This window comes from Crocodylus siamensis, chromosome 15 (assembly GCF_052110815.1).
Source record: "Crocodylus siamensis isolate JL-2025a chromosome 15, ASM5211081v1, whole genome shotgun sequence".
NCBI classification, from domain to species: Eukaryota; Metazoa; Chordata; order Crocodylia; family Crocodylidae; genus Crocodylus; species Crocodylus siamensis.
In genome coordinates this window covers 3303260-3328317 of record NC_143409.1, presented here as the reverse complement: position 1 = coordinate 3328317, position 25058 = coordinate 3303260, and the positions used below count along the sequence as shown (strand labels likewise).

The following is a 25058-nucleotide window of genomic DNA, read 5'->3' as shown; positions in this document are numbered from 1 at the left end:
CGGAGGACCTGGAGAGGGTCCAGAGGAGGCCACTCGCATGATTAATGGCCTCCGTACAAGACCCTACGAGGGGAGGTTGAGGCATCTGGATCTCTTCGGCCTATACAAAAGACAGCTGAGGGGTGACCTTGTAGCCACCTATAAATATATCAGGGGAGGACAGCAGGGAATTGGGGATGCGCTGTTCACCAGAGCGCCCCAGGGAGTAACTAGGAATAATGGGTGCAAACTAGCAGAGAGTAGATTTAGGTTAGACATTAGGAAGGCATTTTTTACAATAAGGTGGCCAGAGTCTGGAGCGGGCTGCCAAGAGAGGTGGTGCCGTCACCTAACTTGGAGGGCTTCAAGAGGAGGCTTGCCAGTCACCTGCCTGGGGTCGTCTGACCTCGGTCCTCTTCCCAGCCAGCAGCAGGGGGTTGGACATGGGTCCCTTCTGACTCTACAATCTATGAACCAAAGGCGGGGATGCGACTGCACCAGTGCCCCCTCCCTGGATCTGCCCCTGGGAAGAGGGAGCAACTGGGAAACCCTTCTGTGTGGAACAAGATGTCACAAGAGAGGGCCTCAGACAGTCAGAAACCAGTGTGCGTTGGTCATGGTACGCAGTGCCTTGGTGCCTCTGACATTCACTCTTTTTTGTGGCTCTCTCATAACATAGGCCCAGCCAGAATCTGGACCTATGCTGAATGCAGGGGATGCATCCCCTGCACATGCAACCACATGAATTGAATATGCTTCGCTAGACCTTTCAGAAAAGCACAGCACAGCAAAAAGCATAGTTTCTTGTTTCACAGTTTCTAGGGTCGGAAGGGACCTGAGCAGATCATCAAGTCCGACCCCCCGCCATGGCAGGAAAGAGCACTGGGGTCAAACAACTCCAGCCTCCTCTTAAAGACCCCCAGGGTAGGAGCCAGCACCACTTCTCTTGGAAGCTGGTCCCGGACCCTAGCCGCCCTGACCATGAAGTCGTGCCTCCTGATGTCTTGTCTGAATCTACTCTCTGCCAGGTTGTGACAGCTATTTCTAGTCACTCCTGGTCATGCTCAGGGGAACAGGGACTCCCCCAGTGTCTGCTGATCCCCCCTGACTAGTTTATAACAGGCCACTAGATCCCCCTCAGCCTTCTCTTGTGGAGGCTGAACAGGTTCAGGTCCCGTCGCCTCTCCTCGTAGGGCCTGCCCTGCTGCCCCTGACCATACGAGTGGCCTCCTCTGGACCCTCTCCATGCTGTCCACATCCCCCCTGAAGTGCGGCGCCCAGACCTGGACGCAGTCCTCCAGCTGCGGCCTGACCAGTGCCGCACAGAGGGGGAGGATCACCTCCCTGGACCTGCCCGAGATGCATCTGTGGATGCAGGACAAGGTGCGGTTGGCCTTCCTGACCGCGTCCCCACATTGCCGGCCCATGTTCATCTTGGCATCAGCAATGACTCCAAGATCCTTTTCTGCCTCTGCGCTGACGAGAAGGGAGTCCCCCAGCCTGTAGGTATGGTGGTGGTTCTTCCTTCCCAGGTGCAGCACCATGCACTTGTCAGTATTGAATCCCAACCTGTTCTCATTCACCCACCCATGTAACCTGTCTAGGTCCGATTGCAGCCTATTCCTCCCTTCTAGCGTGCCCACATCCCCCCACATCTTAGTGTCATCAGCAGATTTGAACATGTGCTTTTTACCCCCTCGTCCAAGTCACTGATGAAGATGTTGAGCAGCGCAGGCCCAAGGACCGAGCCCTGGGGGACCCCACTGCCCACGCCCCTCCAGGTCGAACATGACCTGTCCACCACCGCTCTCTGGGTGCGGCCCTCCCGCCCGTTGGCGACACATCCGACTGTGTGGGTGTCGACACCACAGCCCCCAGTTTCTTAATGAGAACGGGGTGAGAGACAGTGGCGAAGGCCTCCCGAAAGTCCAGGAAGACGATGTCCACTGCTCTCCCTGCATCTATGGATTTGGTGACCTGGTCATAGAGGCCACCAGGTTGGTCTGACAGGACCTGCTGCTAATGAACCCGTGTTGGTTGCCCCTAGGCATGATCTCCACCCCACCCGCCCGGCCCCTCGTGGACATGTGCCAGGATAAGTCTCTCAGAAAGCTTGCCTAGGACCGAGGTAAGACTAACCAGCCTGTAGTTTCCTGGGTCCTCCTTCCTCCCCTTTTTGAAGACAGGAACCACATCAGCCCTCTTCCAGCCCCCTGGCACCACACCAGAGCACCACGAGTGCTCGTACAGCCGTGCCGGGGTCCCACAATGACCTCTGCTAATTCCCTCAGCACTCGGGGGTGGAGATCGTCCGGACCCGCTGATTTGAACATGTCCAGTCCCTCCGGACGTCCCCTGACTAGATCCTCCCTGACCCTGGGCCTGGGTGCACCTCCCCGGGGGCCTGAGGCGGGACCAGCAGGGGGGTGACTGTTCCAGTCCTTGCTTAGGAAAATGGAGAAAATGTTAAATATGTTGGCTTTGTTGTCTGGTGTGACGACCAAATTTCCTAGTGTGTCCTGCAGGGGCCCCATGTTACCCGGTACCTTCTTTTTGCCCCCTATGTATTTAAAATAGGACTTCTTGTTGTCCTTGATCTGGGTTGCTCATCCCAGTCCCATCTCCGCCTTGGCCTTCCTGGCCCCCCCTGCATCCCCAAGCAGCTGCAGTATAGTCCCCCCTGGGGATGACCCCTCCCTGCCATTGGGTGTGTGCCTCCCTTTAGCTAGGCACAGAAACTCCTGTCTCCATATGTTATAGGGGAAGGTGGTTTAATCTAGGTCAGGAAGCTCAAGGATACAGATTTCTTTTGTGCATGGGGACAGCCAGAGGTAGAACACAGCCCTTGATCATATCCTTATGTACCTCTGGGTTCCCACGGGCCTTTTTGATAGCTGCAAAGTAGGAAAAGCCATGCACAGAAATGAGAAATGAAGGACAATCTCCTGTCCTGGCCTCCTGTTCCTCATGCTTGCATCTGCTGGGGCCCCATGAAGCTGGCTGCACACTCAGTGTCTACCAGCCTCATGCCTGCTATCTTTGAATGTGCAACCGCTGCATGTGCATTGGTGACTGTAGGAAAAGGGTGCGAGGCCAGTGTAAAATATGGTCCCGAAGTTCCTCTTTCCCAAGCTGAGGATGCTAGAGCTGGAGAGAAGCCAGGCTGAGTTGAGTATTCATCCATCAAATCTCCCAAGGGTCGATGCCGTGCAAGCAAATTGAAATGGGTTGATCCACCCACCCCCTGCTCTGTCAACACCTGAGCAGACAGATCAGAACTATCTGGGGACCTGCTTTTGTCCTCCTCAACTTTCCTTGATCCTTGGAAAACCCATGAACAGTGGTGGGAAAGGCTTTGCATTTCAATGGAATATTTCCTTTCATCTTTTGCAAGCACCAGGCGACCACGGTTTGTTTTTCTAAGTAACGATCAGTGTTCTTCCTGTTTTATAATAGACCCTGTCATCCAAAAACAAAACATAAACACGATTGTAACTTCAGCAGATGTTCTTAGTGACAGCGGGTTTGAGACCGCAACATATAGCTCTAATTACGTAACCCGGGCGGTACTCCAAGAGGTAGCCCCTCTCCAATTGAAGGGATCCAAGCAGGTACACAAGCGCTGTGGGAGGTGTAGGGACTCTCCTCCCCCTATAGAGCAGAGCCAGACTACCAATGGGGACTTACCCATATTCCTGGGGGAACATAACAGGCATAAATCAGAGGATATAGTGGACACTACAGTGCCCCAAGGGGCAGGATTCAACCAAGGTTAGACACTTACAATCACTGACAAAACAGGGTTAACAAAATATAAAACACAAACAGCAGAACAAACAATACGGGCTGGTGAAATATAAAAGGCACAAAATGTCAAGGAAACATAGGGCCCTGGTACCTGGAGAAGGAGAAAGGAGGGGAACATGAGGGCCCCTTTCCATTGCAATGAGATTTGCTTCTTGTTAGCTCACTCACCTCAGCTGGGGCTTGAACCCAGATCTCCCACATAGCAGGCAGGCACTGCCACACAGCCACCACTACTATGGCCTGCAAGGGGTCTTGACTATCCCGGAGCCCAGCCTCACATCAAGCTGCCTGGCCTCCAATTGGAGGAGCTGGAAGCAGAGCTGGGAACCCCTCAGGTCGCTGCTCAGATCCTGGCTGGAGCGGGAGAGCCTCCTGGGGGCTGCAGCCTCCCCCAGGGGATCCTGGAGCCCGGCGGGGGCCTTTCCTGCCGGCCGCGCTGCTGAGGGTCCCACTGCTGCCTGCAGGTCCTGCTCTTTCAGGCTCTTCCGGGGCACTGCTCCTGGCTCAGCTCTTGCCAGCTCTGTGAAGCTCCTTCCTTGTTATCCCTCATGGGTCTCTCCTGAATCAGCCCATGCTGCCCCTTTTATCCCCCTCCAGGTGACACAAGGGGCCAATCGGGGGATACAGGGGGGTTAGTCTCTGGGGCCTGATTGGTGCAGAAAGGAAATCCCAAGTCCTCCAATCATCTTTTGCCCTTTCAAAACCCCTGGGCGAGGCCACTGCCAGCTAGCCCGTCATGTCATATAGCAGGAGCCCAGCAACGCGTCTCCTAATTTGTCGTGTGGCAACGCCGAGATCATCTTAGCAAGCTCTCCGCCTGCTTCCTGTTTGAGTGCACACGCCTGTGTCATGGAGCACATCAGATCATGCAAAACAGAGCCATCTGTAATGGTGCAGGGCACTAATAGTGCAGCTGAGGACTGCAGTGAGTGGTCATTGCTATTTGAGCAGTGAAATGCTGCTGTCGTGGGCTCCACCGTAGTCACAGCTGTAGCTGCAGCGTGGGCCGGCGCACCCAAATGAGCTCTAACGTAGCTAGCTCAGGGACAAGAAGAGTGGTACACACAACGGCACACAAGCCTGCATGGGACTTGTGGCTAACATCCATGCCACCACTGCTCCTCTGATAATCATACTAGAGCTGGGCACCCCTGCCTTTGCTCCAGTTACATCTAGGACTCTGGCCGTATAGACATGGTCTCAGTCCTGACTCATCCTGGTGGTGGGGGAGCTAAGCCAGACCCACTGAATCTAGGTCTATGTCTGCATCAAGGAATTAAAAGGACAATAATCCTGCTGTTGCTAATGGGTTGGCACTGGTATTAGCCCCAGTGGGTACCCTCGTGTAGGCCAGGCTTTCCTCAGAGCTCCTCCCGAGTCTAGGGACCGACAGGGTGAGGCACACTAACGTCTGTAGCCAGCAGCCCTCGAGGGGGTGATGGGACTGGCATCACTTTCGACACCCTGGTTGGATGCCCATTTCCAGCCGGCATGAAGCCAGAGCAGGACTCGCACTCACCCCTCTACAGCCACAGTCAGATGCCTTGGCTACTCCATCACCCCCACTGGAAGGCCCTGGGGGGATCGGGTGGTTGTGCTGTGTGACCTTGAATGGTGGATAGCCCTCAACAGCTCTCTGAGCTATGATTATACCCATTCTACAGATGACATAACAACCCAATGGGAGAGCAGAACCCAGCCATTAGGACTCATGCCCTAATCCTGCCTGAAAGTAAGCCTGTCTTTCTGAACAGCCAAAGTGCTAGTGAATGTGTGTCTATCAGTGCTACAAGTGCTGCTGCAAACAGGCTGTTAAATAAATGTCGGGGCTCTTGCAAAGTATGGACGGAAATCAAAGCCCAGAGGTCTGGAAACTACAGCTAAGCTTGTCGGATCCTAGAGACCAGTCTGCAAGCCGTGGAGAAGAGTCGTTGCTACAACACTGTGAGCACCTATTTTCCAATGAGCCACATGCTCTACTGTAAGCAATTAAATAGACATGCCAGTATGCGAAATTACTGTAGTTCTCCCTAAAATAGCATATGACGGGCGGGTTGCAAAACATGTCCCAGGAACTCTGCGAGTGTTGTGGTCAGTGGTAACAAGGCTTTCCAAGCTTGCTGGTGTCATTTTTTCCCCTTCGCTGAAGCACATTATAATAAAAAGGTGTTTACAGTCGAGGATGGTCAAAGATCCTCTGTTCGAGCCTGTTTTCCAGCCGCCACTTTTGTGTAGGCATCCCACAGCATTGCACCGTGCCTGCAGTCAGGTCGCGGAGATTTCCTGACAGACGACTGCACATGCTTTCTTTTGGGGACCATAAAGACCGCCCTGATGTCCAGCTGCAGCTTCTCTTTGGAGAGGGCCTGCTTTCGAGCTTTCCACAGCATTTGCTATCAGTGTTTAGTCTACTGTGGGTGGACTGTAGGGCCGGAAGGCAACACTGGAGCATCTTATCATCTCTCTTGTACAAAAACAGACCACCAGATCTCTTTGGTTATTGCAATATTCTGAGTCTGTGGCATCATAGGCTAAGCATCAGGTCTGAAACCCTCCGTGAGCCTGACATAGACCCTGGGTAAAGGGATGGTGGTGTCACCCCAGGGCCACTGGCATGGCAGTAGTATTGTTACAGGGTTTGGGGCCATCATTGTACCAAGCCGCAGTGCAGAAGTGCATGCTCATGCATGCAGGGAAGTTTTTCATAGACATTAGGGCTGGAAGGGACCTCGTGAGATCATTGGGTCCAGCCCCCTTGCCCCAGGGGCAGGAAGGCAGCTGGGGTCAGACGACCCCAGCAAAGTAAGCATCCAAACGTTTCTTGAACCTATCTAGGCTAGGTGCTTGCACCACTTCTCGGGGGGAGTCTATTCCAGACTCTGGAGACTCGGATGGTAAAGAAGTATTTCCTCATGTCCAGTCTAAAATGGTCTTCCAGCACTCTTCCCTTGGGGTGCCCCGATCTAACGGTCACAAGCGGCTGGATGACCGTTCTTTGGGTAAATTCAATATCTTTGATTAGACCACCTAAAATGCGCTTTGCAAGCTTTTGGGCACAAATGTCCTTCTTCAGGCATAGAAGAGCTTTTTCCAACTATTTAGTTAGTTTAATAAAAGATATCACATCTATGCAAAAAACCTTGTTTGCTGTGTCCTTAGACTGACGCGGCTACAACCAGCAACTGCTGATCCATGCCAAGTGCATGACCGTCTTTAACAAGCACAGCACGTGCCCCCCAACCCTTGCCAGTCTGACCTAGGGGGAAAATCCCTTCCTGACCCCAAATCCAATGGGTGGTCTGACCTGGTGTAGAAGGGCAGGACCAGCCAGCCAGGAGGTCAATTTAAAGGCTCCGGCCCACTACAGCACCTACATGCATGAAACTGTGGGCCCATGAAGCTATGAATACACGCCTCAATGACTGGGAACACGGGCCCAGGGTTTCATGCATGTAGGCGCTGCGCCCGCTTTCGAAAGGACCTGAGCCTTTAAATTAACTACCTCGTGGCAGGGAAACTAGAGGTTTTTTCCATGCAGTGCTTGAGAGAGAAGTGGACTCCCTGGGAGATCTTGTGCTGGTGCCCCGAGACCGGCCTGTCTGACAGAAGCAGCCTCTGAACTCCTGGCACAGCGAACGCGAGATTTTGCTCCATCAGGGCATCAGCTCAGCCTGATCCGCTGGGACCGAACCTTCCCACAGCTCCCGTCTGTTAGCCGGGGCTTTGCTGCTCGAAGGTCAGTAAAGGCTAACATTGCACTTCGGTGGGAAAGGAGAGCTGAGCAGCTTCTGCTCCGGGAAGCTGCAAAACAATGAACAGCAGGGCTGTATTTACGCAGACACGAGGAACGCCGATCTGGCCCCTAGCACATCGCAGGCCAGAAAACCCGAGACGAAGCCCAACCAAAGTTGGATCACATCATTTCATTCCCCAGGAGACCAGACCCTTGTGTGCCAAGGGCAGAGAATGAGGTGCCACTAATGTTTCAAGCCCCCGGTGAAATCATGCAGCCGTGGTAGACTTCTCCGGGCCTGGTTACGTGTGGAAGCGTTGACTTTGTGCCTGGACACTTATTGTGGAGTAAAAGCATTCACATGCAGACTTAATCGAGACAGACTCCACGTGCAAGCCCTTTCTGGTCTGCTGCTGCTGCTGCATAACCCTGAGCCGCTCGAGGCACGTGCTCCTTTAAAGCAGGACAAGTAAACGGGATGGAAGAGGAGCGTCCACGCTAATCCGCTTCTTCCCCCGTGGTGGGCCACGCAGAACCGACCCTGGCACCCGCGGGGAGCACAGGTTACCACCACCAGTCGGTTGTGCCCAGCAACATCCTCTGATCCAGCAGAAGACCAAGAGAGCACGGAGAGCCAAACCCATCGCACCTTCCAGCTAGTTGCATGCCAGCCTCCCACCAGCTCCTTTCTGGAAATCCTGGTGCGCTCTTTCCCTCTCCCCAGTGTTCATGCTTCACTACACGTCCATCCATCACCCTCCACCTTCTGCCCTGGTAGTCCAGGACACATTTGCCAAGGCCTGGGTGGAGGGAGGATGTGGCCAGGTCTGGTTCTGGGAAGCAAACCATGTTCACAAAAACACTGCCTTGCTTGGTGAGGCCTTGTGTTGTTTGCAGCTTTTAGCGTGTCCACAACCTCAGTCAGAGGGCAGAGAGGCAGTTTCCCATCACAAGGGAGTGATGGAGGACATTCATCCATGCATTGCATCCTGGGGTGTGAGGCCAAAGGCTACCCCCGAGACATTGCTCTCCGTCTCTCTTGCTTCATCTGCTCTGTTCAGCACTGATGAGGCCTCACCTGGAGCGCCGTGTCCGGCTCTGGACCCCCGCTTCAAGAAGGATGTGCAAAAAACTGGAGAGAGTCCAGCACAAGGCAACACAAACATTTAGGGGCCTGGGAGACAGGTCGTAGGAAGAAAGAGCTAAGATTAATTAGCCTGAAGAGGAAAAGGCCGAGGGGATATGAAGTCTGAAGACAGCAGACTTCAAAGACCTGAAGGGTGACGATGGAGAGGGTGAAGATGGGCTTTTCTCTGTGGCTGCAGGGCACAGGACCAGGAGCCCTGGCCTCAAGCTGCAGCAGAGGAAATCTAGGTTGGAGATGAGGAGGGGCTTTCTGGCTGGGAGGGTGGTCAAGCATGGGAACAGGCACCTGGAGAAACTGCAGTCTCCATCCCTGGACATTTCTGAGAGCAGGCTGGCTGGGGAGGATCGTGCCTCGAGCAGCGGGCTGCACTAGATGACCTTGCGAGGTCCCTTCCAGCCCTACGCTCCTCGACACGTGTGAGCGCAGGGAGCCGCGGGAGGCGGAGAACCGACAGGAGCAACTCCACAAAATTAAACCGGCACAAAGCTGGCCTGTCAGAGGGAGAGCAAGCCCCCAAACGGCAAGGCGCTACGAGAAGCCAGCCTCTTCTAAAAGCTGGGGTCTTCCACAGGGCTGACAGCAATGAGCAACGTGGCACCATTGAGCAACACCTGCCCCCCAAACCTGCAAGCACTGCCCACAATAACGGGCCAGACTTCACCGCGGGCGGAAATCACCCCTGGGGTTTGCATCAGTTTATACCCGCAGGAGGCCTGGCCCATGAACGGCGCCCCGAGCCTGTCCTAAGGTATTACTAGGAGAGTAGAGATTGGGCCCTGCTGTTGGTGGGGGCTGGCGGGGGGAAACCCGAGGGAAGGACGGCCAGATCCTGCCCTCAGGATGGGACCGCTTGGGGGGCAGACTTGACCCCCATGCTTAGGGACGGCTTTGCAGCGACGTGCCCTCTCACCAAAATAACCCGAGCGCTTGTGCTCTGGCCAAGCCACAGGGGCTGGCAGCCAAGCAGCCGCGCGCAGCAGCAGGGACCAGCCAGGCCCCGAACTGTTTTTCCAGATCAGCACAATTACGGCTTTAAATCTTCCCAGCAGATTGTTTTTGCCCGTCTCCCCGCTCCCCTTCTGCTGCGCTCCGGCGGCAAGCCTCACGCCTGCTCCCCGAGCAGCGTCGAGGGATGGCGGGGACGCCAGCCGCACCGCCGTCCTTAGCCTCTGCAAGGGGATGTGCCCGATGGGAGCCACCCCCAGGGACAGGAGCCCCAGCAAGGTCCCCAGACCGGGGCTGGGCACCGCTGGGTGCAGACAGGAGACATTTCATTTAATTAGCCTGCACGTTTGCTCCCACTTGTTTCCCAAGGGCTGTTCTTTCTTCCCATTTTCCTCGGCCTCAGTTTCAGCCCCCCGAGACTGCTCGCTGCTCCTCACTCAAGAGCTGAGGTTGGTCGCCGCCTTGGATATAAACCTTCGGCTTTCAGTCGCAGGATATTGCACGATGTGAGTGAGACATGGCCCCTGCGTGCCACAGGTTCAGACTTCATTTGGATCAAGAAAGGGAGGCCGATTTCTGGGGAGAGAGGCTGACATTTAGCCTGGAGTGCATCACGTGCACTTCCCGAGCTCGGCGCAGGGCTGCAACGGGAGCTCCCCTGCCGAGGAGAGGGAGCGTCGCTGCGGGGGGCTGTCAGAGGCAGCAGGCCGCTCTTGCACGCGGCTGAAAAGGGAGGGCAGAGGCAGGCTGCAGAGCCCGCAGGTATCTAGTGCACCCACAGGTATACAGTGTATAGTGCAGAGTGCCTGCAGGTACACAGAGACCCGTGTGCCCACCCACATGTTTGCCCCCGGAGACCCCGACCCAACCAGGCCACACACGAGAGCAGAACGGGAGGTTTCCCCTTCCCTGCCCTTACAGCTGACCCCCAAGTCGTGTGAAGCAGCCCGAGGGCTGCTCTCGGTTTCACCAGCAAGACCAGTGCCCGCTACCCCCCGGGCTGTATTCCTGACATCCCTCGTGGCCGGACTGCAGCCGTCCCCTTGAACCAGCTGGGCAGAGCGGAGCAGAGCCCCCCGGTCCCTCGATCGGGCCACGAAGCCCCTTGTGCGCACCCCCCCCCCCCCTCTGAGATGCGTTTCAGGTGGCGAAGAGGAAAGATCTGTCTGGGGCGGCCGTCGCCGGGCAGCGATGGAAATCTAATCAACGCGGCCAGGCTCATATTGAAGTACAGTAGCACATGCACCCGCCACCCCCTCCCCACGCAGCCTGTCTGGCCGGGGGCTGCTTTTCCGCTAGGAGCCGGCCGCTCGCGAGATGTCCCTTGCTGAGATGAGGCACGAAAGGGAGAAACGGGCTAATGTGCAGCATTGCAGGGCAGCGGCTGCAAGGGGCAGCGGGTTTGTTTAAAGGGCCCTTCCAGGAGGAGCAACCATTGGTAGCAGCCCCAGGAAGGGCTCCTGTGCGTGCGAAACAGGATGGGGAGGTGGACAGAGGGGCTCAGAGGAGAGAGAAAACAGAGACAAAGACCGGGAGGGAATAAGTGGTTGATTTGGAGGCGGTGGGAGACATTGCCCATCCCCTCCACAGCGAGCCCGGGGCTCAGCCCTGTGCAGCAGAGCATGGGACAGGGACTAGGTAGACTAGGGTCCTACCCCAGATCAGTCATGGACCCTCGTAGGTCCTCAGTGCCTTTGTATTTAGACAATCATAGAAAACGAGGGCTGGCAGGGACCTCAGGAGGTCACATCTAGTCCAGCCCTTGCTCCAAGCCTCAACTACATCACCCCAGCCAAGGCTCTGTTTATCCGGGTCTTAAACACCTCCAAGGATGGAAAGCCCATCACCAGTCTGGGTAACCTGCTCCAGTGCTTCACCACCCTCTCAGTGAGAAAGTTTTTCCGTATATCCAACCCCAACCTCCCTTGCATCCTCCCTTTCCTACTGTCTGTGCAGAGCCTGGCAGAGGTCTCAAGTGCTGATACAAAGACTGGCCTTGCTGCGCCTTCAGACCGAGAAGAAACCGTGGCCCGGTCGGGAGCATACTCCCTGCAGAAGGTAACTTCCCCTCTGCAAGCTGCTCTTCTGCCTGTACTCAAGCACCTCCATCTCAGAGCCTAACTGCAGCTGGATTACAAAAAGCTCCCTGCTCCCTCCAGCATTTCCCTTCCCTTCCGGGGCCAGCAAGAACTTTCTCCCGAAGCTCGCGAAGGGCTCAGACATGCCCGTGTGCACGGGGGGAAGCCCGTGTGAGCCTCTGCACCTGGGAGGGTTCAGACCGCAGCGATGCACAGTCACCCAGGCCCCAAAAATACTGTCTTTACTGGTGTGAGCCACTCCTGGCGCATCCCTGCTGGAAGATTTAGTCTGTGCAATGGGACAGCCCCACACACAGGCATCATTTCAGGATGACCACCTAATTACTCTGACTCTCAAGGATGAAAGCTGCACCCCGTCTTCCACCTAACGTGGTGTAGTCACCTTACTCTGAGTGCAAAGAGGGGATGGAGGTAGGAATGCCAACGCCGCTCCAGCACGTCCATGGAGGCTGGTGTCTGGGTGCACCCAAGGGCACAGTGAGGCCGGTGGCTGGGCACTTCATTTTCTTTCACTTGCTAACTGCCTCGCTTGCAAACTGGAGCCTTCCAGCATTTAAGGAGTGGCTCTTGTGCAACGCTACGGTGCGGGACCGCATTAGCCAACTGCTGTTTATTCCAGTTGCACGCTTAATGCACACTTAATGGGGTTTGTCTCGAACCAAGCTGAGGCAAGCAGCCAGGAGGAAAGCTTGGACCTTCACTTGCTGATCTGGAAAGACAATGAGCAGAGAAGCTGAGCCCACAAATACACCAGTACAAATTAAACTATTCCCCCTGCCCCCCAAACCCTCCTGGAGTTTAGTAATCTGTATTTTATTCCTTCTCAAATTTTCCACTACCAGAGCTATAGTTATAACCTCCAAAGTGTGTAATAACTGGCTCATAGCCCTGAAAGATCAGCATTAAAGCCCCAACTATTCTATGCATTTGGTATATATAGACCCACCATAGATACACGCATATACAGAATATTGTGTGTTTGCACACAGCAGACACATCTGTATACACATGCATGCATACATAAGATTGGAAATCCTTCTAAAAAACCATCAAACGGGCCAAAAGCAGCATTAAAAGGCTTAGAAAACAGCTGAGATGCCAACATGCTCAGATTCCCTGTTTGGTATTTCAGCAGACCTCGCCGAACCTTTCGGGGGCTGCTGGTCAAGGCGGGCTGTCTGGGCTCAGCCTCACCAGCGCGCTGCGGTTTCATTTCCATTTCATCCCCTCTTGGCAGTTCCTGACCTAGTGGAATTGGCCGAGTTATCAAGCAGCAGAGTTACTCTGCGCTGTCCGTCTCTCGGTTTTAGGCTATGGCCTGGTTTGTTTGTTCAGTGATTTATACTTTAACCAACGTGAGTCATGGTGGCTTGATTTTCTTTTTATATAAATACCTTCATGTCTTTACTTCTCCTCAGGAAATCCATTTTTATTCATGCAGAGACCAGGACAACAGTGCGAGCTGCAGTAGGAGCTGGCTGCTAGATAGCTGGAGGAATAGCTGGACTGAACCTGAACGTTGTGCTTAGCAGCCCAGTAGCCCCTGGTAACAAGTCAATGCCAGATTGGAAGTGACCCCAAACTACTGTTCAGTGCACGGGGTGAAACAGGCAATGGCTTCAGGTATAAAATAAGGCACAGATAAAACCTCAGCTCTGGGACAGGCTATACTCCTTGCTGCCCCAAAAGTGCTGCACACACGTTCGTGAGTTCTCCTCTGCAGCAATTCAAGGAGATGAGAAGCAGGGAATCAATATACAGGTGTCACTGCTGGGATGATACTGTAAGAGGCCACATGAGCAAGTATCATCCCGGTGAAGTAGGCACTCAGCAGCGTGGAGCGGGTCCATACGACGGTCCCTATTTTATATGGGTTTATGGGCATTAGCTCTCAAATGCAGAGTCAGGGTATGATAACACCAGAGACAGCATAGGAGAAATCAGGGATGTGAGAGCTGCCCCTGAGAGTCAACGTTGTATGGCCTTAGTAGGTGTGGAGGACTAGGCAGTGCAGACCCCTTGCCCTCCTTCCACTAGACCAGGCCCATGCCTCGCGAATGCAGATACAGCCCACTAAGACAAACAGGAATTTTTCCACTCACATTAATAAATGTTGGATCAGGCCCTAAAAGACCAATTCTGAAATAACTCTCTTGTGAGGCATATAAAGACATGGTGCTGTCCATACACTTCTGCACCAGACACGAGTGCCGCCATGCAAACACACGTCCCTCATTTGGTAGCGACATGCTGGTCTTTTAGCCTGCAGCAAGTGCAGAGTGTGTGAACATGAGCCAGGCACACTTCCAGAGTAACCCGGACACTGTCAATCACGGTGGGGATTGGCCCCACAAAGATTTCCACTGCTCAGAGAGATCGCGATGCATAAATCTCTGCATTACAGGACATGGGGGTGGGCAGAAGTCCTTATTATCAGTTAACTGCTCCTTTACCTCCAGGCCAGAGGTCTTCAGCAGCTAGCAGTCTTTTTGCTGCCATCCCAGCCAAGGGAAGCCTGGAGTTTGTCTCCAGGGAAAAGCCTAGGACCATGAAGTGTCAGCGGAAGTGCCTCCAAATTGTTTCATCGCGTGCATGTGAAGGAAGCGCCATCTCCAGGCTCAGCCAAGGAAGGCGAGAACAGCAGGAGGGACACTGCACGCCATGAATCAGGGCAGCTAACTGCACTGAATTAGTTAAGCTGCTAAAAATGTATGTTATCTGGGGCTGGATGGTTTGTGATTACATTGTACAGGTGCACTGGGGAATGAGGGTCTCTGGAAACAGGAACTTTTTCTTGAATCATAGAAAAGTGGGGCTGGAAGAGACTTCAGGAGGTCATCTAGTCCAATGCCCTGCTCCAGGTAGGATCATTCCCATACGAACCATCCTGTAGATCTGTTTTTTTCTTAAAACAACCCTCTTGCCAACTGGATTCAATACCTGAAACCACCAAAAACTCTGTAACTGGCTACCAGAAAAGCAGGGGGACAAGAACATGGGCCATATCTTGCCTCTATGGACAGGAATAGTTTGTTAAATACACTCAGGAGATCCCAGGAAGAGGGCATGCCCACCACTATAGAGGAAGGCAGAAACTCCCCAGAAGCTGTACCAATCTGACCATGGGGTAAAAGTCCTTCCTGATCCATTGAGCCTGACCCTCAGTGGAAGCACAAGATCTTCTAACCAGGAACCTCTGGAGCATCAGCGCAGCTCAGACATGATCCCCAGCCTTGGCTGCAGCCAGCACTCACTGCTTCCTAGGAAGGCAAAAAATGTCTCCATGACACCTGGAGCAACGGGAAGAGAAATAAGTCCTTCCTAGCCCATGTGGAGGCCAGCAGAGCCCAGAGGCCCAGGGGAAACCAAACACCCCCCACTCTGCTCTGCAGGCTGGGGACCACGAACAACTCCGCACCCAACTGGGGAGCCAGGACTTCCCCTCTACCCCCTCCATGGACTTATCCCAGCTGCTTTAAGTATTTCTCACGCGATGGCAGCAAGCAGCAACAAGATCACATAAACTCATAGACAATGAGGGTGTGAAGGGACCTCAGGAGGTCACTTCTAGTCCAACCCAGTGTCAAAGCAGGACCGGCCCCAACTACGTCATCCCAGACAAAGCTTTGTCTAGCTGGGGCTTAAAAACCTACAAGGATGGAGACTCCACCACCTTTCTGTAACCTATTCTAGTGTTTTATGACCCTTTAGTGACAAAATACTTCCTAATATCCAACCTCAACTTCCCTTGCTGCAGCTTGAGCCCATTGCTCCTTGTCCTGTCATCTGCCCCCACTGAGACCAGCCCAGCTCCGTCCTCTTTTGGACCCCCCGGCAGGGAGCTGAAGGCCGCTATTCAATCCCCTCGGTCTTCTCTTCTGCAGACTAAATCAGCCCAGTTCCCTCAGCCTCTCCTCACAAGTCATGACCCCCAGCCCCCACCCATTTTCGTTGCCCTATACTGGACTCTCCAATTTGTCCACATAATAGGATTCCCTTGCCCACAAGCTATCCAGGCTCCCTGCAATAGGTGGAAATATAAATAGGTTGGCTGACCCGTCAGGGGCAAAGGCCCTAAGTCCAACCAGTCCTATTCAACTGATAGACCTGGCTGGAAAGAAAGACAAACTCTCTTGTCTGGGAAAGAGCAGGAGGCGGCTGATGGGGCGGAGATGGAGGCCTGAGGAAGGTCCTGCAATGGGGGGAGCAAACAGAAGGGTGTTTCTCATTTCAGGACAAGGGGAAACTGTCAATGGGGTGGCAGGGGCGATTGTCCCTCAGAGGCAGGAGAGCTGCTTTGATCTGGTATTTCTACACCAGTTTTGACATCTAGGAATAAAGCCCTGTGTCCAGCGAAGCCTTTCCTGACCACCAGCCCGGGAGGCACGCTCGAGCTACGGTATTCAGGCACGTACAGGTAGCTGTTGTTGATCTCTGACTTTTTCCCCAGCAGGAGGGGGGTGACCTCAGTGTCCGCCCTTACAGAGGGAATTCCCTTCCCCGGCCTTTTCAGGGCCTGACCCAGCTCTCTGGAAACACCTTATTTTCATGCCGATGGGCTGGTGTCCTCTGTGTTTTCAGTCCAGTGATTTTGCCTGTCACCAGCCATAGATGGTTTTCCCTGTGACCGTGGTTGTCACTCTCGTGAGCGGTCCGTGCATGGACACTGCTTGCAGAACAGGTTGGCCCGCTAGCAATACCCCGTGCACCTAACGTGTATCTGGATTTCAACTTGTCGGCAAGCTGTTGGCTTCTGTTGCTTTGCTGCACCCATTTCTGGCCTTTAAAACACCTGAAATTTAATCCTAAAAATGATTCCCTCCCCAAAACAGTCACGAGTGTTACCATGACCTCCTTTCCCACTTCTGCCTCTTCATTGCACCCCTGAAAGCTGCAACTCCAAGTACCATTTTCTCAGCTCAGAAGTGGCCCATCCAACATCTTCCTACGGAAACCGGCTCAAGTCAAAGCAAAGCCTTCCACCGGCTTGAGGTCTGTCCTTTACCGGCCGTTATCTTGCACCCTTTATTTCACAGCAAATCTCTTGGTTTTTCATAAAAGCTCAGGCGTATTTTTGTAAAAGGCATCTGAGGACCAGCCCTGGAGAACGGAGCCTCCTGCCTCATGTCTTCGCCCTGCCCTTGAGGGGTCTGGAGCTGAAGCGGGGGCTCGTTTTCCATGCCCAACTTGGCTCCTCTACTCAGGCCACAAACAGAGAGGGGCCAGTTTGTGCCTGCTACAGCAATTTTGCAATGCAATGCCCATTTTCTAGGAAATGAACCAAGACCAACAACTCAGACGGCAAAGACTTTTGGTCACCTAAATGTAGGGTGGATGGGAGCCAGGAATCTAGCAGTAATTGCACTCCCGTTCCACTTGCCAAAGCATTTTTTTTTCCCTAGGGCCTAAGAGACTGAAATACTTCACTGAAAGCTAAAATGAGCTGCTGGGCTTTAAACCAGGAGATGGTTTCTGAAAATGAGAATGTGAATAGCTAATAATTAAATGACGACTGTAGGTGTGCAGGGGAATGCTTCCCTCTCTGACTACCTAAGCGGTGGCACCATGAGACCACGAAGTATCACAATGCATCACTTGCACCAGTGCTCATCTGTGTGGGCAAGACACCACTGATTGGCTTAAAGCCTGGGATGATATTGCCTCCAAACATAGGTCTGCTCTGTTGGGTTACCTTCTAACTTGGAAATTATTTGGGATGATGAAAAAGTGCCTGCCCCCTGGTCTGATCTTGGTGCTTAGATATCCCAGTGCATAAGCTTGTTATGCCAACCGATGCAGGAAAATAAGGGTTCATCTTGGAAAAAGGTGATCTTTTTATGTCTTTAGTTCAGAAAGAATTAAATCCCAAGCTCTTGGTGTGCCAACAGCACTAGCTATAAAATAAGTGCAATTAAATTCAACCCCACCAGCCTTAAAAATGATCACCCACTCGATCAGCTGGGAGTCAGACCCTCAGCGCTGTGAGACAGGGGCTGTGACTGAAAAGTCAGAGCATGCAAGGGGTTTGGGACCAGGCTGGAGGAGCCCAACTAGTGCCCTGCCAGCCGTCTCCTTATCGCAAGAGGGAACCGGCTGGTCGCAGCTGTGGCAGTCGGGTCCGGGGGAGCAGCAAGCCTGCCAGGAGAGGCTGGTCCCACACCATTAGGGCCTTTTCAGTCATTACCAGCATCTTTAGTTCCCCCACCAGGACCTAACAGGGTCCCAAAGCCCTAGCACTGTGCTCCCAGCTTTTGCACCAGTCTAAGACTCCCCGTTGCTGAAAGATGTAGTCGCACACAGCTCGTGCTGCAATGGTCCAGTCTATTGGCAGAAACGGCACTCGGAGCTGTTTCACTGTCATGCACTGAAGAAGTTTCATCCAATGTTGGGCGGTCACTTTGGGCTGAATTCTGTCCTTAAAAGCCACATGGGAGCAAAGAGAAGGGAGAGAGAGCGGGAAACCAGCTGTGGCCCCCTGGCATCTTCCAGCTGTGGCAAGGAGATGCAGGTCGATTGTCTGGGAGTGCTTGAGAGCAGCAATTGCACTTGCACGGTGTACAGCCACCCTTGCACCACTGGTGGGTTCAAGCTGGTGTCCCAGTAGGGTCCAGGGACCCTGGCCCATCTCCAGTTTGCCTGGCACTTTGGGGTGAGGATCACAGGCAAACAATCCAGCCTGAAAATAAATAGCTGTGGGGCTACTATGGCTGCGATGATAAACCCGCGATGGATGGCAGACGTTTCTTACTAGCTCTCCCCCACCATGCACACCATCCAGCAAAGGATGGAGGTAAATGCCAACCGGTTATATCTCCTGCTCCAGGTCATCACAAACCAGATTTCAAGTCAGGTGCTTTTTTAATTCTCCCTATGCAAAAAAAAACCTTGCTGCATTCTCCTGCAAAGCTGGGGGTACACCCAGCAATGACGGAGAGCTGTAGTCAGAGGTGCAATGGCTAGCAATACTTCATTTGGGTATCAGTCACGAGGACTTAAATCATGATCAAAGACCAGCAGTGTGCAGCGGATTGCTCTGTCCTGCCGGAGGTGGATCATGCTTCTAGGTTTTATTAGCATTGCTGGCTTGCCTACCGAAGGAGACCGGGGTGGTTAAATATGCGGCAGGCTGTGATCCGGACTCAGGTTTGGCTTCATCAGAAACAGGCAAGGAGGAACCTGTTGGATGCTGGACCCTGAACTCCAGGAGATCTGACCCTAGCTCAAATCAGGTTTCCTGAGATGATGGCTAAGTAAATGCTGGTGACATTTGGGACTGAAGCGGAGCCCCTGCACGTGGCAGCAAGGTCACTAGAAGGGGTTACGTGCACAGTGCTGTAGTGACAGCAGTCAGCCCCTGCACGCTCCACAGCGTGAGCAGTGCTACTAGTACCAAGTTATTCGTGGTGCCCATTTGACCATTTCACAGTCCTGGCTTTCTTATGAGCACTCACACGGACAGGCTTCCCCAGGCCTCGTGCTGCAGAAAGAGGCCACTGAGTACGGACCCTTATTCAGATGCATATGCAAGGATCTGGGGGTGGATACCTGGATCCATCCTTTGGTGCCACCTCTTTGAAATTTCCCTGACCCAATCAGCTAAGGTGGCTTAAATATCCAAATCACAGAACAAATCCCAACCAGAAGAGAATGCAACTCTGAGAGAGTCCACAGGTTGAATTTCCCCCTCTGCAAACAGCTCCGAGCACAATGCCGGCTTCAGGAGAGGTCTGGTAACACCGACTCGAAGTGCAAACACCCCCGACTGCTCTGAGCCATTGCAAACATCACTAAAACTCCCGGGAAATGCTATTGAGGGTCCTCAGTGCCTGCCCCCCAATACATGACTCATTTCAAGCGTGTGGTTAACAAACAAGCTGGACAGCCAGCGCGCGCTGGTTTAGCAGGCTCTGCATTCGCTGAACCCCGAGGAGACTGAGATTTCACTCACTGGCCGTCAGCAAACGGCAACAGCTGGCAGCACTCATCTCTGCTCCATTCATTTGCTTGCATTGCCTGGTGCTGGCAGCCAGCAGACCGAGGCGGTGGACAACCGCTTAAATGAGGCACTTGGAGCGTCTGCTAGGGACGTACAAATCACTGCTGTCCCAGATGGAAAAACTACAGGCCTCGAGTTGGAAAGGGATTTTCTCACACTCCACAAAGTGAGACAAAAAAGCAGGAAAAAGAGACAGGCCCTTCGTGGCCAGGGGTAGGGCTGGAGGTGCCCGTCACCCCAGATTCAGTGCCCCTGCCAGGGACTTGAAGGGTACTTTGCAGTACTGAAAAATCAGGCCACCTCTTTGAGGTGACCTCTTGCAGGCTATACTTCCAGAAGGGACAGAGCAGCCGCTCTCCGGAGATCAGGTCTGTAAGGCCCTTCAAGCTGGCACGCAAAGAAATAAAATAAAATCACAAGCCAGTGATGCAAATGTCAGTTTAGGACAAACGCCAATGTAAGGTTCAGCGGGAAAGTGCCCAGACCCTCCGTCTGCAAAGTCGCAGCGATGACTGAAGTTCAGCCAACACCTTCCAATATATATTTGTCTTTTCAGCCTGCCACAGCCAACATGCTACCTTCCAGCTTCCCAACCAGCCCATAGGGGCAAATGCTCAGAGGGAAGGTGGGTTTAATTCTATGGATCTAGATTTGATAGCGTGGCCCAGCTGTGAGAGGCAAAGGGAGGCTAGGACCCTCCACGGCTTTATTCCCTGCTGAGCTGTCTGTGAGCAAACCCTCCCAGCGAGGTGCTCTGAAGCTGCAAGCGGCTTCCCTTTGCTCGGATTTGGGCCTTTCCCCCTCTCAGTTAACACAGATGTGCCCTGTGCTGTTTATAACGAGACTTTCCCGCCCCCGCCAGTGCCAGCTGCTCAGTCTGTAATTAAAGTGGGACACGGCGGGACTCGGGAAGAACACGCCATCGCTCTGGCCTTAGAGAAACCAGGGAAGACGTCCAGCTGCCGCCTCGTCGCTGGCCACAGCACCGTGCATTTGGGCAGATCACACGAGCCTTAAATTAAACCAGAAAGGAACCACGTCTAAGTGCGTTGGGGCGGCGATGACACAAGCAGGGGAATCCAAAGGGAAGTCTGGCTAAGGCACAGCACCGTGGCTGCCTGGATGCGCACGAATTGCAGGACACAAAAGCAGTTTAGTGGAGTCTAAAATGATGGAGACACCGCAGCCGTGCCAGGCCGCGCCGTGGAGTTGCAGTGGGGACAAGGAGCTGAACAGGAGCCAGCAGCATGCCCTGGTCCGAGAAGGCCAACGGCATCCCAGGCTGCACTGGTAGGAGCGCTGCCAGCAGGTCGAGGAAAATGATTATTCTCCTCGATTCAGCACCGGGGAGGCCACATCTGGAGTCCCGTGTCCAGTTGTGGGCCCCCACTACAGAAAGGATGTGGACATGTTGAAAAGAGGAAGGTGATGGAAACGGTTGGGGGACAGGACTGGTGAGGAGAGGCTGAGGGAAATGGGCTGATTTAGTCTGCAGAAGAGAAGACCGAGGGGGATTGAATAGCAGCCGTCACCTCCCTGCAGGAGGTTGGAAAGAGGATGGAGCTGGGTTGTTCTCAGTGGGGGCAGATGACAGGACAAGGAGCAATGGGCTTAAGCTGCAGCAAGGGAAGTTGAGGTTGGATATTAGGAAAAACTTTCTCACTAGGAGGGTGGTGAAGCACTGGAACAGGTGACCCAGAGAGGTGGTGGGCTCTCCATCCTTGGAGGTTTTGAAGACTGGAGTAGACCAAGCCTTGGCTGGGATGATGTAGTTGGGGCTGGTCCTGCTCTGAGCAGGGGTTTGGACTAGATGGGACCTCCTGGGGTCCCTTCAACCCTCATTGGCTGTGATGCTATGAGAGGTCTGGCCACGTGTTATGGGCAGGTGCCTTTCCGGACAGGGAAGGGCTCCCAGGACGATGGTAAATGGAGACACGGGTGTACAACTGCATAGTACATCAGGCTGTGCACGGATGGCTGAGCTAGTTGTGAGCTCATTCTGGCACCAGAAGTGATATAACCACATTCGTGTGGTGCTCTGTCCAGGTGAAGTCACCCCAACGCACTGGGCCAGAGACAGACCCTGCAAGGCAGCGAGCAAGGCTGAGCGGGACTGTGACTACTGCACGTGCAGCAGGAAGGGAGAGGAGCAGTGAAAGCTGGAAGGGCAGGGCTGACACAAGAACAGGTGGGTAGGATCTGGGTACCAACAGGCTGCCCAATTAAGGACTAAAATATGGATTTTTTTCACCACCTGGAAAAGGAGGCTCTGGAAGCGTGGCCTGTGGAGAGCACCCGGGAGCAAGAAACTGGCTCAGGTTTAAGATGCGCTGGATGAAGAGGAAAGGGATTAGGCAGCGTAGAGGCTTATGGGCTGGCAAGGAGGCCAGGGGATGGGTAGGTGAGGCGTGAAGAAGTACGGGAACTGTGTTGGGCGGATCGAGGGGTGTAGGAAGCAGGGAAGGGTGCAGCAGGAAGATGGCGTGCAGGGGGGATATGAAGCTAAAGGAAGGGCGAAGTTGCCTGGAGGGAAGTCAAGGTCATGAACCAGCCCTGCTTTGCCCAGCGACCATGCAAAACCCGTCAGCATTGCAGGGTCCAGACAGTGCTGCAGCTGCTTCCTCTGGCGAGAGAAGACGGTCTCTGTGACAGACCCTCCCACGAAAATCAGGTCACCCTCCGGCGGTACCTTGGACTTCGACAATGCTCAGGAACAACAAAGAGCGAAGCCTCGCAGTCTGGGGCCGTAAGCGTCTCCTCCTTGCTTCGCCCCTGCGTCCTGGAGGAGTTTAGGTTGGGCAAAGGTCTGTGCAGGCACCAGGCTCCCGGCCCTGTGTTGCAGCCACTGAGCTTGCAAAGGTTAAATAGACCCTCGCTCCAAGCAAATGCCTCCTTATGGGTTCGGTTCTGGGCTCTGGCACAGCAGGGCAAAACCCCAGAGACCTTCCTCTGGATCCGGACCAACAAAACAGAGAGCAACAGTTTCTTCAACCAGATTTCCCAAAGCTGCCTCCTCCAAGGCAACAGCAGCAGAGAGAGGGGACAAGCACGGCGCCTGGACCGGTGATGAGGACGATACCACGCACACTGGGGCCCGGCTGGATGCCCCACGAGCCGTCTTTCAACCCCGCGGTTCTCGCAGAGCGCTATGGCAGAGCTCTGCCACCGCTGATGTTCGCTTACCATTTCTTCCCAGCGATGTCATGCTGCTGCACCGTGTAGCCGAAATACGCTTCTTTGGAGCCCTGGATGATCTTGGGCCTTTTGGTGTCGATGTTGAAGGTGTCGCAGAATCCTGATGTGGGAGAAAAAGAAAACACATCTCATCAGTCCAAGCGAATGCGGGAGTGGGGCAACATCTGGGGCCGGGGACATCCCTTACCTTGCTTGATGGGCAAAGCCACGCGGGTGCTAAGTGCGGGTCTATTCTGAACCCACATCAGGAAGACAGATGTGTGTGTGGGGGGGGACACTGTCCAGGGGTTGGAGTCTGCTCTGCATACATCCTGCTCTGCAAGTCTTTTGTCAGGCAACTGCATCCGCACCATAAGGGCCAAGCAGCCCATGGGGCACTGGACCAGCGGTGATAAGGGAGAAGCAGATTTACAGGTTGCACAAGTCCCAGCTCGCAGGTCTGGTCCTTTCTTTCACTGAAGAAAGGGAGAGATGCGAGTGCTCTGCATTTCCAGGCTTCCCCCTTTGCCAGGAAACCTTCCTAATGCAGCAGGGCGACTTATCCCTGGCCCACGAACTGAGCTACCATTCGTTTCTCACCCTGTACCCGCCTGCGCATCGAGGGACCGAGTTCAAGTGCTGCCCTCGGCTCCCCTGCGTGGGACGTGTCACTAGACCGCTGGCTGACCCGGGCTCCAACTATTTTTAAACCTGCTTGTTGGGGGCGGAAAAGGTCACAGCTGTGCAAATCTGAAGGAAGACACCTGTTTCTGCTCTCCAGCCCATCTGCAGGCTGCAGGGGCTTAACTCTTTTGAGCACCGAGACCATTTCTAGGAGCGTCTATGCTGCAGAGCCATCCTTGCCCAGGATAAGCAAAGTTATGAGAAAGAGAAGCAACGGGTTTTTTTGTGGGTCCTTCGGAGGAGCCACAGCTGCCAGGAGCATCTAACAAAAGACGTCCCCCCTAATATCCTCCGCTCACAAGCAGCGTAAGAGTGAGCCAGCTCCTTCTGAATATGGACTGGTGCTCTAACAGGGTTAGCAGATGCATGTCCCGTCTATTCAATCCGGTCTTCACGACCAGACCGAGTGCCGCAGTCGTCGCAAGATCTCCGCCGCGCTCTCCTACCTATCTGGTGGAAGCTACCGATGCTGCAAGGGGTGGAGGGTAGGGAAGGCAGCGCTCGAGCTCGACAGCAAGGGCCACGTGAGGAGCCCCAACGCTGAATCTCTCCCTGGTTGAAGGACACCCCAACCTGGGGATGGAAAACACTGCAAACATGCGACCAGTGGGGCTCGCACCTCATGGGGTTTGAAAGGCGAGTGGTCCGACCATGCCTGTAACCTGGCAGCCCTGAGCATGGGACAACGAGAGACGCATCTGTCCCCTCCCCCAATCCTGTGAAGATGGGGCTTGAAGGGACCTCATGTAACCCAGCCCCTGCTCAAGGCAAGATCAGCCCTGCCAAACGTTGCCCAGCCTGCTCTTAAACATTTCCAAGGATGGAGATCCCGCGGTGTCTCTAGGCAGCCCGTCGCATGGCTTGACCACCCTTAAAGCCAGAAAGTTCCTCCTTATCTCCAGCCTTGATTCCTCCTGCTAAAGCTGCAAGCCGCTGCTTCTAGCCCTCTCCCCTGCCCGCAGAGAGATGCCCATCTCCATCCTGAAGAGCACTTGAATGTGCTTCAGACACCCTCTGAGGCCAAACTACTTCTTGCTCTGGGGGTAGCTTGCTGCTGGCCTCTACTAGCCTGAACCTAGCCCCCTTTGCAACGCGCCAGCAGCCCTGCAATGAACACATTGGGAGCCAGCAACAACCAGTCCTCCCTTTGCCACGCTGGATTCATTTCTGGTCACCTACTTTTGAGGGCGGATGCATGTAGGTGTTCAATGCATTTACTTCCATGCACCCGGGCCCAACATCCACGTAGCCACTAACTCCCCCTGCACAGATGTTTCGGGCAAGTCATTATATACTGCTAACAGACCCGCGCTGCAGGCATCTCACAGACCCTGTAAGCACCTCAACCTACGAGAGCGAGCAGGCTCTTCGCACTGATAAATGCACCTTCACCAATTCGATCGTCTAAGGCAGACAGGGTTATGGAGAGGCTCACGCATTTTTGTACGAACGGTATTCTGTGGTCACCGAAGTCAATCAAAACAGTGCATTTTT

The 25058-nt window shown here is 54.0% G+C and overlaps 1 protein-coding gene across 2 annotated transcripts in view; it reads right to left on the bottom strand.

Moving 5' to 3' along the window:
• Positions 1-25058, bottom strand: part of ITGA11 (integrin subunit alpha 11) — a 150820-nt gene that overhangs the window by 109630 nt on the left and 16132 nt on the right. For both annotated transcript variants that reach the window (XM_090029026.1, XM_090029025.1), the window contains exon 2: positions 22890-23001. In XM_090029026.1, coding sequence (XP_089885152.1) covers positions 22890-23001 — 112 coding nt within the window. The remainder of the gene's footprint in view (positions 1-22889; positions 23002-25058) is intronic.